The sequence below is a fragment of the Heptranchias perlo genome, chromosome X (assembly GCF_035084215.1).
Source record: "Heptranchias perlo isolate sHepPer1 chromosome X, sHepPer1.hap1, whole genome shotgun sequence".
Taxonomy (NCBI): Eukaryota; Metazoa; Chordata; class Chondrichthyes; order Hexanchiformes; family Hexanchidae; genus Heptranchias; species Heptranchias perlo.
This window is the reverse complement of record NC_090370.1, coordinates 5,857,663-5,872,884: the sequence shown is the minus strand read 5'-3', so window position 1 is coordinate 5,872,884 and position 15,222 is coordinate 5,857,663. Positions and strand designations below refer to the sequence as shown.

The 15,222-nt window shown below is 43.0% G+C and overlaps 1 protein-coding gene across 7 annotated transcripts in view; it reads right to left on the bottom strand.

The window, feature by feature from the left end:
- Window positions 1-15,222, bottom strand: part of LOC137307210 (tensin-2-like) — a 245,814-nt gene that overhangs the window by 70,671 nt on the left and 159,921 nt on the right. For all 7 annotated transcript variants that reach the window (XM_067976607.1, XM_067976610.1, XM_067976608.1 and 4 more), the window contains 2 exons: window positions 1,868-1,909; window positions 244-293 (listed from right to left, as the gene is read on the bottom strand). In XM_067976607.1, the coding sequence (XP_067832708.1) occupies window positions 244-293; window positions 1,868-1,909 (92 nt within the window). The remainder of the gene's footprint in view (window positions 1-243; window positions 294-1,867; window positions 1,910-15,222) is intronic.

Sequence of the window (15,222 nt, the reverse complement as noted above, 5' to 3'; positions counted from 1 at the left end):
TAGTGTACACAGCACTGTCTATAACACCGGCCCTATTTTTCAAAACGCCTTTCGAAGTTGGCTTCTATGGATGAGTGTTAATTCTCTTTGTAACCTTGTGACCTTGAATTCTGTCCCTGGAGAGTGAATGAGCAGTGCCCCAAATCACACTCTACCCAGTACTTTCCCAAAACTGAATTTGTTCCTTCATTTATCTCAGTTATTTACTTTTAAAGTGAATGCATTATAAATTGACAGTTTTACCTTGGCAGAGTACTCCTTTGATGGGTGCCTTTCAAAGATTTTGTTGAACCCTATATATATATAAAAAAAATCACAATATTTAAAGCACTTAAACATGATGAATGTGAAAAACCCCACCTGCTGTATGAGGCAGTCGGGATATTTGAAAGAGCTTTTTTGATCTTTTGATGTTTAATATTGTTTATCACAACTGCATGGGCTGGGAACTGGCAAAGTCATTCTTATCAAGGGGGCATCATATTTCAGACTTGGACTCATTTCCAGCAAAACCAGGGAAAGTTCATAACAAATAAAATACTTGTTATACAAGTTCATTATAAGAAGCCTCTAGTGACAGACAGAGATTTGGACAGAGAGATATAAAGACAGATAAAGAGAGAAAGGGGTAGATCTTGACTTTGTACAGTAGTGTCAAATGAGTGATTGCGAATCAGCAGTCCATTTTACCACTCTCCCAGTTTTTATTTCCAAAATCGTGAGAGATGTAAAGCGGACTGTCGACTCGCTATCACTCGTTTTACACTATCGCACAAAGTCAAGATCTACCCCAGAGAGAGAGAGACAGACAGATTTACATACAGAGTGAGATACAGGCATACAGAGAGAGGCAGACGTGCTGAAAGAGTGGACAACATGTGTGTCTATGCACTATATGTGAGAGGGAAACAGGCAGATGTACTGACAGAGACACATCAGAACGAGACTGACACGCTGAACTGTGAGACAGAGAGAGATGATAAAGACTCAACATGAGAGACAGAAAGAGACTCAGAGATGCACATATACAGGAAGAAAGCTTTTGACACAGAGACAGACACAGACAGATGGAGAGAGTCTGAGGCAGACAGGCACGAAATGACTTCTATGAAAAACATGGTTTTATTTTTCTCAAAACCACATTTTGCCTCCAGTACTGAGCAGTGTTCTACTTGTGCAAGGTTTTTTAATCTACAAAATAAGGCATTCATTTCATTCTCTGCTGGAGAAATGCTAAGCACTCGCTGGCATAGGTTCTAAGATCGTCACTTGAGCGACCTAAAAAATCTTAAGTGTTTCTGAACAATATAAGATCCTTCCATAAGACCATCAGTTTCATACAGTATCAGCTGCACACTGTGAGAATCACAAGGAGCAAAGGTAATCCTTATGAAAGCAAGACTTAAAAAGTTGCTGATTGTCACTTTTCATCAAGGAAACTTCACTCAATACTGCCCAAACTGTGGGAATGAGACAGAAGGAAACAGAAAGAAAAATCAGAAACAGCAAAGGCCAGAAGCATGAAACATAAAGAAAAGAATAAATTAATAGAAAGCAGAACAAGGAATAAGAGGGGATACAATTCAAAAGTAGTCAGGAAACAACAAAAAAACCTTGCAGAGCCACAAACAGTCTTTGTTGCACCATCCCAGTTAAAGACAAATTTAAGCAAAGCAAGAGCAGGACCTGGGCACTTACTCTGTGGAGGAATCTTATTTACTTGTAAAGATAAAAGCTTCCAGTCCTTGGTACTTACCGTAAGCATGTGTGCACATGCCATTGCCACAGTGTTTAACATACACACATACATACATGCCTACACACATGTACTTACATACCTCTCCTGCAGATAGTGTATTTTACTCACCAAATGCTCTATGTTCTTTACTGTTCCAGTACCCTTTCTTGGCTATGGGAAATCGGAAACAGGAAAGTTATTAACTGACGCATTAACAAAACTAGCCCTTTTCCTGCAGGAATGTACATTGAGCTGATTCTGGGCATCCATCCAGCCTGACAACATGGCAGAAATGTCATTTGTTTACTTCACTGACCGCACCCCTCCCCCCCTGCTCCCAATCCTTCCCAATGGGAAGAGGAGTCAGGAATATCAAAATGCCTCTTGACTCTATGCATAAACAGTGCAATTTTCAGAAAGAACACAAAGCATGAAAGAATCATAAAACATAACACAAAGGATTCTGCTTCAAAGGAAAACTTTTACAAAACCCCTGTGCCTTAGCCTTGGAGAACTGCAATGTGCATCACAGGGATTATTTCTGCTTATTTCCTTATGTAAAAATAAACCTCTCAGTAACGTTCGCGTACTGAATATCACAAAGCGAAATTAGAAAATATAAAAGGGCAGAATATTTATTAATTTCAGAGTGTTCTCTGACAGAAGATTCCAACATTGACGCTGATTCTGCGTGTGAACATAAAGTAGTTTATAATTATGGTTTTTTTTGCTAAGATCTGCATTTGATATATATACATTTATGTATATAGAGGACAGATATATCAATAATAGATAGAAAATAGGCAGATGATAGATAAATAACGATAGATAAATGGATGGATAGACATAGGTAGACAGACAGACACAAGTTTACAAACTGGTTTATACTATAATGCATGAGGCCTGTACACTGATTTTACTCTCAATTATTTAAGTTTCTCATGCACAATCACTGGTCCCTTTTTTGAGTCATGCATTGTAGCACACATTATTGAAAATCCATCAAAACAGTGACCGACATACGACCTGCACATGTGCACATATTGCATCAATAGAATGCATATAGTGGGCCAGTTGTTTGGGGACAGCAAATGACTTGTGATACAGATTATATAACTTGCTCATCTCTATGGCGCTTCTGAGATATGTGACCAGTGTGACAGTGAATCTGTACAAGTGGTAGATAAGTACAGGCTCATTCAGATTACCCAGGACATTTATACACACAGCCATGGACTTACAGTTCATTTCTTCAAACCCTGGGCAATTTCAATAGGCCATTGGAAATTTCCTGGGAAAAGTATAGAAACCTGTACAGTCCACCACTTGTATTAATTTCTTGCCAAACAGGCTCAATGGGATGGTTTGTTTTCCATTCATTTATGTTCAGTTATCACATCGCTATCAAATTTACAAAGCCTACACAAACCTCATATCGGGGAACAGTGGCCATTAGCTGAGAAGAGCCACATGGATCTTGCCCACTCTCCCCCTTGTCCTTCCATTTTCTGACAGTGCGACTCTCAGATGTGCTGGGTGTATGCAGATTAAAATAAAAACATAAACGTATGCGATGTTTAGCCTCCTTTCAGAAAGAAGACAAGAGGAACCCACCCACATCCACCAAAATTATCAGTTTGATCTGTGATTAGAACAATTTTGTTTAAGTCTAGTGAGTGTAATTGTTCAATGCAGAAAACTGATAGATGAGACTGCTGACATTTTGTATTGAACTGAGTTTTGCTGCAGTAGTTTATTTTTTACCCCTCTGAGTGCCGTGAATGGGTTTATTCGTCCCGATACTGTTGGGTTTTGGGAGCCACCAACAGGTTTACTCACTGGGGGGCGAGCGTTTATACACTTGATGTAATATTTGCATCAAAGATTGATGCAGCCATGCCAATCTTCCACATCTCGGCTTTTCACAGGCTGTTAAACTAGCCTTTAAAGTTTGTTTCTGGGAAAGGTGGTCCCACCTGCAAAATGGCCGCTGGGAGCCAGAGAAGTAGAAGAAGAAAGAACTGAAATTTTTGACACTTAAAATTGTAGGGGGAAAAGGTTAGAGCAAAGAATCAATTCAAGTTTAAATAAAAGATTAGAACAGAAACGAAAGGGACAACAGGGGAACATTGGTGAAGTGTTCAATTTTTATATAAAATTGTGTTTTAGGTGTTTATGTAGTGGATTGGGGTTAATATCCTAGTGATATAATTACTCCTCATGTTTGAGTAGTTTTCTAATTGTATTATGAGTGCTTGTTCCAGCTCCACAGACCCCGATTTTACTCCCACCGGGAGTCGTATGGACGGGACTAAGGTGGACAGGAAACTCTCCGGCTGTCCGCAGCATCAAGCTAAGGAGATTTTAACTCCCGGGCCCCGTCAGTCCCCCACCCCAACCTGGCGGGTGGCACTAGCTGGCCGGCTGGCAGGAATTCAGGCAGCAGGTGGCTGCTGCCGAGGGCCCAAAGGAACGATCCTGGGCAGTCAGGTAAGTGGTTAGGAGGGGGTGGGATGTCTGGGGCAGTGAGGGCCTAAGGTTTCCTCCAGGCCCATAAGGAAACAATTTTTTAAAACAAAACAACTTACCTTTCTGGGCCTCTTCGGGAGCTGGATCTGCTTGCCGCCTAGTTGGCCTGGCGGGGAATCCACGATGAGTTCCCTGTGTAGGCCTCGGGTTAAAATTGCAATTGGGCCCCGATGATATCATCGTAGCCTAACTGCGTATTCACGGAAGGACCCCACTGTCTTCCAGCAGGTGTCCAGCTCTCCTCCTCAAAAGAGCAGGTTAAAATTGAAACCCGCGTAAAGGCAGCGGGATCGGAGGGGGCAAGTCGCTGTGGCCATTTTAACTGCTTGCCCTGTTTCTGCTATGCGGGCAGGGATAAAATCAGCCCTTCGGTGTTTGAGCTGAAAGCATAACAAAATTAGTCGATCCAGGGAGACAGGAAGATGACAGACATGTAACGGCTCATTTAAAGTGTTTACTAACATAACATCCAGATGCATAGAAGCCAGTTTGGCCCCCATAATTATAATTGATTTTGAAGGAAAACAGCTTTTAATTACAGATAATGATGATGTACACAGAATTGGTTGCTTTGGTAAATAAGAAAAAAGACACAGTACCTGCCATCTAATTGCTTTATGAATAATCTGTTTAACTGTGTTGACATTTCCCCGCCATCATTTCCACTGTAAACAGAACTCGCCTGATCAAATATGTTTATGTACACAATCTGCTTCTTTTCCTGAATTTCTGACCTTCAGCTTGATTCCAGCTTGTGTATTTTACCACACTTCAGCCCTGTGTTCAAACTGCTTTCAATTAAATTCCCCATAGAACTGACAAGGCAGAATACATTGTTTTATGAGGTGAAAATGAAAGAAAATACAATAAAATTAATGGAGACTTAAGATGTTTGCTGTTCCAGTACGTTGTTGATTTCCTTACATTGTACTGAACGTGACAGACCAAATACGTTCATTTCTCAACCTTGTACTAAGGCAGAGTTTCCCAGCCTTTTGGAGTAGTGGGCTTGATCTGCAGGCCATCAATGGTGAGAGGACCATGTCTTACTCAATCCCTTTGGAGTCAGGCAGAGTCATCGCTAAACACTAGATTTAATTTCCAATCAATGGAGTCCTTGGACCACATCATCTCCACCAAACAACAAGACTGCTAAAGAAAAGTAGTGAGATATTCTGGGGAGTTAGTAACATAGAGATGCATTTCTCTATGATAATACTGTACTGCAATAACCCAAAAGCCGTTGACTGAAAGGGAAGACAAAGCCAATGTCCCTTCCACCTCCGACTGCTAGGTCCTCTTCAATGTACCACAATGCCTCTCTGCAGCCGAAAAATACTAAATTGACAACACTTTCTACTTTGGAATGCAGAATTATCACGTGGAACCATTGTTAACACTGTAATCTCTTGTTAGAACACACATCCTGATCCCTTCCCACATGAAGCAAGTGCTGAGCCAAGCAATCTTGTTTTCTGGACCAGCTCTAAATATCTTTGTGAAAATAAAAACATTGTAGTCTGTTTCCACTGGAATAAGATGTGGATCAGCTGGCGTGCTTTGTCAAATTGACCCATTTTAAAATCAGCAAAGTCACACACATGTTTAGTGGTAACCGAAAACCTTTATTTTGCTTTATTTCACTCTCCTCACCTTCACTTCTGTTTGTTTCTCTCTCTCTTTCTTCCATCTCTCCCTGTACTTTTGTTTATTTTCTCTCTCACTTCTTTTCACCTTTTCTCGTTCTTCTGTTTGTACCTCTCTCTCCTGTTTGTCTCTGCAACTGAAGGCAGGAAAGGACAGCAGCATCCAGGATCCAGATGCTGTGCCCGGGACTTAGTGGGAAGTGATGCTGGAGAAGGAGCCCTTTGATGTCTCTCGCCAGTCAGGACTTGCACTATAATGGATTCCAGGCAGGTTCTGACAAGAGGAGGGGTGGGGTTGGGTGGGGGTGGGTGTTGCATTGGTACGTTCCCAGTGGGAGAGCCAGCAATGCCATGTGTTTTCATTATTCACCAGCAGCTGGTTTTGATGGTGTTTTTTCTTTTGGAGATGAGAGCTTTTCATTAATGGCACTCGCCTCACTTTTTTTTGGAATGAGAAGCTGCAGACTGCATTTGTTAGTGGGCTGGTGAAATTACAATGCCGGCCTCATCTGGCCCATGGGTATGGCGTGGACACTCTAGTACTAAGTGTTGAGTGCCTCATCCCAGTTTAGAGTGTAGTTATACAGCATGCACCAGTCTGAGACTGGGGCCTTTTTGGGTGTGAACCAGTTGGATAGACCAGAATTATATTTTCACTCTGAACTGGTGCAATTTTTGCACTCAGAAAGCAGTTGCTGGCTTCCTGGGCGTTGATGTTGACATGATGTTGCAGGCATTCTCTTACTATTGTATGCTTGGGAGTATATTGCTGATCTAACCCCTGCAGCCTTAGGGTCTCTGGAGATCTTACTCTAGTCCTATCACTGTATAATTTAACTGGGAGGTATACATGATTAGCCAGTTGGCAGGAAACTCCTCTCAATTGTACTAACAATTGAGAATAAAATGAAGAGATTGAATGGATTGGGTACAATCTATCAAGGGGTAAATTGTACGCAGACTGTGTAAGGCAGATTCAATCCGTGGCTTTCAAAAAGGAATTGGATAAATACTTAAAGGGAAAAAATTTGCAGGGCTACGGAGAAGGAGCGGGGGAATGGGACTAACTCGATTGCTCTTACAAAGAGCCGGCACGGGCTCGATGGGCCGAATGGCCTCCTTCTGTGCTGTAACCATTCTATGCTTCTATGAATATACTTGATGAGCCAAATGGCTTTTTTGTTCCATGTTTTACTGTGTCCTTATGGCTTACAATTAGTTAGGAGCCAAGAAAAACTGCAACTGTCTGGAACTTCATGTATGTCCCATCTCTTTTTCTTCAGATTACGGTAGACATTTTACCTTCCTTGAGAGTTGCTACCTGGAAGTTCTTTCACATCACTTCCTGTGGCACACAAAAAAACCCACTGCTGTGGCAACTCTTCTCTTACTGCACTTTCAAAACAAAATGTTATTTGTGTGTAACACACCAAAATGTTGAAACCCAAATGCTAGAAAAATAAATTCGACAATTTTTTCGGTTAACTGTTTTGTTTTTAAAAGGAAGTGGTGCAAAGGAACTTCCTGGGCACAATTCCTGAAGAAAACATGGCTCCTTTGTGGTTTCAAAAATAAACATTGCCCATTTCCAACGGTAGCAGCTTTACTCCATCACGCATAGATGTAGAAAAAGGCCGTTATTATGGTGGGTGATATTTCAGTTTATCGGTTGGGTTCAACCTTTTAGAACAATACAGATGATGACAAGACAGTATTAGAGCATGGGTCTTGACAATCAACAAACACAAATCATCAGTGCAAACGACATTTGGACGATACCCATTATACCCAATGCATTTCAAATGTGCGTGTATGTGTTATACCCAAGAATGATCACATGTCACATAAAAGATTGACTAAATAGTGAAGGTTTGGAAATTTCTTGCTGGCCAAGAAGTTCAAGCATGCTGTTGAATATCTTGTGATTATTGGGGTGGAGGGACTCAGAGTGCGGGAGCCAGCACCCTTCCACAGCTGCTACCTCAGCATCTAGCAAAATTGGGGCTGCTACCTGTCTGATTTTGCTCCCTGTCTCACTTTCACTACCTTCTCTAACTTTCATGTAGATATTCTCTACATCATCACGAAGCACGGAGACGTCATCTGGCGCTGGAACAGAGAATTGGGAGGGGGAACACAAAGATCGGAGGGGGGGGGATTACATAGATCGGGGGGGGGGACCACAAAGATCGGGGGGGGGGGAACCACAAAGATCGGTGGGGGGGAACCACAAAGATCGGTGGGGGGGAACCACAAAGATCGGGGGGGGGAAACCACAAAGATCGGGGGGGGGGAACCACAAAGATCGGGGGGGGAAACCACAAAGATCGGGGGGGGGGGAACCACAAAGATCAGGGGGGGACCACAAAGATTGGGGGGAGGGGATTACAAAGATCGGGGGGGGGACCACAAAGATCGGGGGGGGGGGGATCCACAAAGATCCGGGGGGGGGATCCACAAAGATCCGGGGTGGGGGGGGAACCACAAAGATCGGTGGAGGGGAACCACAAAGATCGGTGGGGGGGAACCACAAAGATCGGGGGGGGGGAACCACAAAGATCGGGGGGGGAAACCACAAAGATCGGGGGGGGGGAACCACAAAGATCGGGGGGGGGGAACCACAAAGATCGGGGGGGGGACCACAAAGATCGGGGGGAGGGGATTACAAAGATCGGGGTGGGGGGGACCACAAAGATCGGGGGGAGGGGATTACAAAGATCGGGGGGGGGGGGACCACAAAGATCGGGGGGGGGATCCACAAAGATCCGGGGGGGGGGTGGGAACCACAAAGATCCGGGGGGGGGACCACAAAGATCGGGGGGGGGGACCCACAAAGATCCAGGGGGGGACACAAAAATCAGGGGGGGGACACAAAAATCGGGGGGGGGACACAAAGATCGGGGGGGGGGACACAAGGATCGGGGGTGAGACATTGGAGCAGGGGGGTGCAGGTGAAATCGTTTGAAAGGTAGGATTATTTTTTTTTAATTTTGTGAAATGTTATTTTATTCAATTTATTTAGTTTATTTTTGCCTGATCCAGCCCTTCGCGCCTGGGTTCAACCATGAATCAGAAGCCGTGGGAAAGCCGCTCAGATAAGTTGAAAATCGTTTAAACTACCTATTCTGTAACATGATGTGGAGATGCCGGTGATGGACTGGGGTTGACAATTGTAAACAATTTTACAACACCAAGTTATAGTCCAACAAATTTATTTTAAATTCCACAAGCTTTCGGAGGCTTCCTCCGAAAGCTTGTGGAATTTAAAATAAATTTGTTGGACTATAACTTGGTGTTGTAAAATTGTTTACAATTATTCTTTAACAAACAAAGTACCTCAATGAGGTACATTTGCTTCTTTAAATATCGTCCCGCAGGCACTCCCAGATTCCCGAACCCCGCGCACACAGATGCGTCTGTGTGAGACGCAGATGTCGGTGCGTTGGAACCGGGTTCCTTATCCGCTCGGGATTTTCCCGATTTTCGCTGCCACCCCCACCCCCCCCCCCCCCCCACCCCCAAAGTTTCATTTGAAAATCGAGCCCATGCACACAGTTAATTTTAATTAACAAATCTTCATTATACAAAATAAATAATCCGATTAAAATAAATAAAAGACTTAAAAAGAACTTGCATTTAGAAACACATCACATCCAAACACTAGTCTCAATATTGTATAGTTTATAAGTTTGGTCTTTTAAGAATTAGTTTTTGGTTTAACAAAATGGACTCTTGCTCAGCTTTCAGTTCCAGTCTCTTACAGTTTTTCTAATAGGTTCTGGTGCTTGCATGTCCCAGAGCTAATAGCTTGGCTTTAAACAGTTGGAACAAACAGGAAATAATTCCTAAGTAGCAGGTGGTTCTAATGGACCCTGCCGGGGGTGGGGAATACACATGTTCAGTGTAACTGAATCAGCATCCTGATGGACAAATGGTGGCATGACATTGGTTATTCGTGCCAAGATTTCCATATACAAAAACAGCATAACACGCATCAGGTCGTATTACTAGAAACAAAAGTACAAAACAAATGGGTTGTAATAAGGCTTTGGAAAATCAAGCCATGAAAGAGCATTGATGGGTTTAGGCTGAGATTTGTTGCTGGAAAATAGAACATTCCTTATGGTTGGTCAAACCTATCTAAATTAGGTTGGACATCTCATTTATGTTTGGGCCCTATAGTTTATTTTCCTTGGAAAAATATTACCCAAGACAATAAGATTTACTGTTAGCAATAATATCATGTGGTCTTTATGGCCCAACAGGATGGAGAAATAGAAATTTAATCTCTCATTGAAAGCATAGTGCCTCCAACAATATGTTGGACAACATGATCGTCCTGCATTCTCACTGTGTTGAAATCAAGACTCACTGCACAACCACTCTAACTTACTCTTTCCCAGAACCTCAGAGCTGTGGAACTCCTCACCTCCCCAGTCTGCACTTCCTCCTACAATCTACAGGCTTTTAAAACGCAAGTTTGGTGTCACTTATTCACTGCTTCTTAATTTATCTCGTCTTCTCTTATTGTTTTCAACTCTAAGCGGTGTCTTGCACCATGACCCTCGGCCTTTCATCTAATAAAAAAAATCCCCTCAACACTGCACGGAGGTATCTGGACCAGATGTGAACTCCATTCCTTCAAGTGGGGCTTTGAACAAGCAAACAACTTTCTAGTCCTGAGGCAATAGCTCTACCAATTGAGCCAACTGACACCACATCATGTAGTTTAATACTTAACACTCCAACTATGGGGATTAAATATTAGACACAGCTGCTACTCTTCCATCTCTGCTCGTAATTATCCCTGCCCTCAAGGAGATGAACTTGAGGGCAGCAGGAGGATTTTCTTCTGTGAAGAACAGGAGGGACTAGATTGCAGATTGCCATCCTTTTCAGCTCAGGAATGAAGCGCAAAGGGTGCTGACAGATAGGGATTTAAGGAAGGTCTCCTCCTCCTTTCGGCTGTTAAACATCTCACTCGGAGGCTGTAAATACAGATGGTGTGGAGAATGGAAACATTATGTTTGTGTAGTAGGCAGCTGCTCGTCTGAGGTTCTGTTAAGCTCTTTATTATCTCTGAAGTGTGCTGCACCTAAAAATGAGTAAGTTACTGTAGGATTGAATGGGATGGCAGTTCACTCAAGTTCAAAATGAGAAGGCTGCTTCCTGGTTCAATAAAGTTCAAACTCTGGAAAACAGACCGTGCGTATGGGGCTGTGAAAAAAATGACTTGTTTTTGAGGACACAGGTGTGCACACCTGCAGCAAATGCTCTTTGGTAACTTAAAATTCAAAGTCGGAGTCAAACACTGTGTCCATTGTTGACCTGGTGAGGGGAACAAGGGGTAAAGTAGAGCAAGCTGGATTGGAAAATCACTTCCCCAATTCATCACTCCCTCCATTGTATTCTGCCCTAGAGCAGGTCCTAACTCACGTCTCACACATGAGATTCTTGAGCCACTTATTAGGGAAGATTCCCTAATTATTTGACTATGAGACTAAATAACGAACAGTACTCTCATGACGTGGATGTGTTCAACAAAGCAAATGCAATGCTGAATTATAAAACCAAAACAGTCGGAGGAAGCCATTTAAAAATGCTCAGGCCACATCTTGAGCGCTGTGTCCAGTTCTGGTCACTGAGACAGACGGGAGTTATTCAATCGCTGGAGACAGTGCACAGAGCCAGAAGACAAGTCCCTAGCATCACAGGGCTGAACTATGAGGAAAGATTGGAGATACTTGGATTTGTCAGCCTTGAAAGGAGGTGCATGTGAAGTGATTTTTTATAGGAGGTATATGAGATAGTAAACAGTATGAAAAAAGCAAATCCAGAACACAACTTCAAACCTCTCACAGAGAGATCAACACATGGAATGGACTGAATGGGTCCCTCATCTGTATCTATCTTTTGATCTTGTGACGAATGGGGGGATTGGGACTTTAAAATTTACATTTAAACAATAAAATAAAGAAAAAAGCTCTTTATATAGTGCCTTTAACGTAGAAAAAAATACTCAATGGAAAGACACTGAAGGATTTGTTCAAATACATTATTCCTGAAAGTGGAGTGCAGGCAGATAAATCCATAAAAAACGGTCAATGGAATTTTTTGAGTTTTATAAATAGAGCGTAAAGTACAAGAGTAAAGAGGTTATGATTCAATCCTTTCTTCAAATCTCCATTCTCAATCCAAATATGTCCATTCTGGATCCCAATTGTCAGAAAAAGGATTTAAAAGCACCATTTTAATGAGGACAAGGATTCACCCACCATGGGGAGAAGATTTCATGTTGTTCATTACTGTTTGATTGGGTTACGTTAGCAGGTATAGAATACAAATCAAGAGGTCGTATCATTGCTATGAAAGGCAACAATCAGTACTGCATGTGGTTCTGGCCACCCAATGATAGAGAAGGTACCATTGCATTTCAGAGGGTATAGGGATGTATCATGAATTTCACTAAAGGTTAAGGAAATTGGGTTTCTTTTCCTTGGGAAAAAGGAGACATCGAGAGAATCGAATTGAAATTTTCAAAATAATGAAGGTAATTAGCAAAATTAATTCAGCAAATCGTTCAGTGTGGCGAAGGGTTTGAACACCAGGGGGCATGAGCTACGACTGAGGAAATTAAGGGGGCAATTTTAACCTAACCCGGCCGTCAGGAAACTGACAGGATCAGGTGCAACACTGATTTTACGCCCTGCCCCATTGTACTCTCCACCCAATCCCATGGGTTTCCCACCCGGCGAGTTTGGTTAAATTTACCCCCTTTTCAGAGTCAGAAGAGAAGTCAGGCAGAATAATTTCAGCCAACGATCATGTAATAAATTCTCAGGGAAGGACACTGGACCGGGCAGTGGAAATGGAAGGAGGGATGGGTTTTTGGGGCCTGGTGGCCTGTCTCCTAAAAATTCTTAGGTTCTTAAACGAAGGAAAATTCACAAAAAAGTCCGCTACGAAAAGCAAGTGAAATAATCTGCAATATTTTTCTCCTCCTCCAGTTTCTGGCTGAGAGATACTCAAATCCCAGTCCTTCCTTAGATTCACAGTCTGACCTGTATTTTGAAATTCTTCAAGCTCAGTTTCAGTTCCTGGAAAAAGTATCTGAGTAACTGGGCCACAGAGAACAGGAAGGTTCCAGATTTGATGCATAATCTGTGCTCAGTTATCTGATTACAGCCGGGACCATGGTAGATAGAGGCAGCTGATTTGGCTTCAGCAACTTTGGGCTAGAGAGTGGAAAAATCAGGTCGGAGTCCCGTGCCTGAATGCTGCCAGAAAGTGGGCAGGATCAGTGATGGCTCCTGCAGTTGAATAGCGTGCCAACTCTCACTGCCTAAGATCATGCGTGAAGAATGGCCACGTCAGTGAGGTACAGGAGGGCTGTTACCACCTGTGGAACTGGACCTCAACAAGAGTCACCGTTGAAGGAGGAGGAGTGGAGGAAACTGGATGGAGATGTAAAAATAAAATGACAGGGGAAAACTGACCAAATGTGCTGAAGCACAGAATAGTCCCATCCATTATTGTAAAAATAAACCTGTCTTCCTGGTATGTGTTTATTTTGGTGAATAATTACCATTGAACTCATTACAGGGGTAAAACACATTGTACAGCAGTATATGAAAGATTACTGGCCTGGTATATATTACCTGGCAAAAGTCCACTTGTATCTCCTGGGGCCTGACTTGCCTGTGATCTTTTCCTGCCTGACATTTTTGCTTTGCTATGAGCTTCTCATAGATTAGTATCCAGAATCAATATCATCTTTCAAAGCCGTAATGCTAATGAATTTTAAAGAAGAAGCCAGTGACTCGCAGACTCTGGAGAGGCTCATCGTGCTGTGAGTGAAATGTCGGAGAAAGTGAATACAAGTAGTAATAAAATCTTCACAGGAAGAATTTTTTGAAAATGTTCTTGTGAGTATTGGTCTCTACTCATCACCTCCTCCTGACAGTACGACGAGATCAGAATGTAGACTGCAGGGGCTGAGGTCCATGAGTGCAAGTCCTACCACTTGGTTGGGGCACTAATCTCATCTATTTAGCCTTCTTGCATTACAAGAGTGTCGCCCACAACGGAAGCACAGGTCGCCATCAGCTGGTCGCCATCAGCTGGTCGCCATGGTGAAAATGGTCTGACATTCAGGCAGCATAAACACACAAAACTGCGGGGTTGCAAATCTGCCATCGGATTCAGGCCGTATGTACCTGGATAGCAGGGGGTCAAGCTCTCTACATCTGCACTTAATTACAATCGGCTCTCCACAGTACACAGCAGAGCCCTGCAATGATGCAGACCAGCACCTGACTGAAGTGTAGAAAAGGGGCAAAGTGATACATCGGGAAGGGGGGCGGGGGAGGAACTTTTAACCTAACCCACCTGCCGGGAATGGGAAGGGGTCGGGTTCGACGCCTGTTTTACACCCTGCCCAACTGACTTCAATGGACAGCAAAATCAGGCGGGGTGTAAAACAGCTGGCAGGCCCAAATCCGCCCATTTTCCGCCCACCAGATTCGGTTAAAATTGCCCCATGGAGTTCTCCCTTCCTAGATAGGAACAAGGCTAATTGGCACTGTAAAAGTGTCTTTAGTCAAGTACTGTTGGTCGCACTGTCACACAGCACTGGTTCTATTTCAGCATGCAGGGGGATTAGGGGGATCATTCGAATTGTTGTTTTCTTTGGGAGCTAGTGGTGGAGGGGTGAACAATATCAGATTTAGATGCATAATGTTTGGTTACAGGAGAAAGTAGGTGAAGTGCAGTCAGTGGCTTTATGGTTTAGTTTAGGCAAAGGATATGTGATCGATAGATCTTTCATGGAAAATGTACTGAAATATGATAGTTAATTTATACATTCTTACCTACTTAACTGGTTTACTTTACCAACTCTATTTACATTTTGGTGGACAATTTACTGTTTTGTTGACCTGTTCACTGGATTAATGGACACACTGGTAGAATGTGGTTTGTTTCCAGTTCTTAAAGCTGGCCGGTGAACTAAACCTTCAGATTCACTGACAGAAAATGGCAGCTTGCCACGCAACTTTCTCCAGCCGAGTGGGCAGGCTAGTGGGTCACGGACCTGGTCCCTGCTATTCTAAACTGGATAGCCCAGTGGTGAAGGATAGAATACTAGAGCCTGGTCTTCAGTTGCTTCCAAGCCTTTACTCACAGAGATCCACATTACACCCACCACACCCTCGATAAGCTCTCATAAATGGATACAAGTGTCCCCAATTGATACAGACCACCTGAATACAATTAACACTAATTGATATAAATCACAGGAATACAATTAAC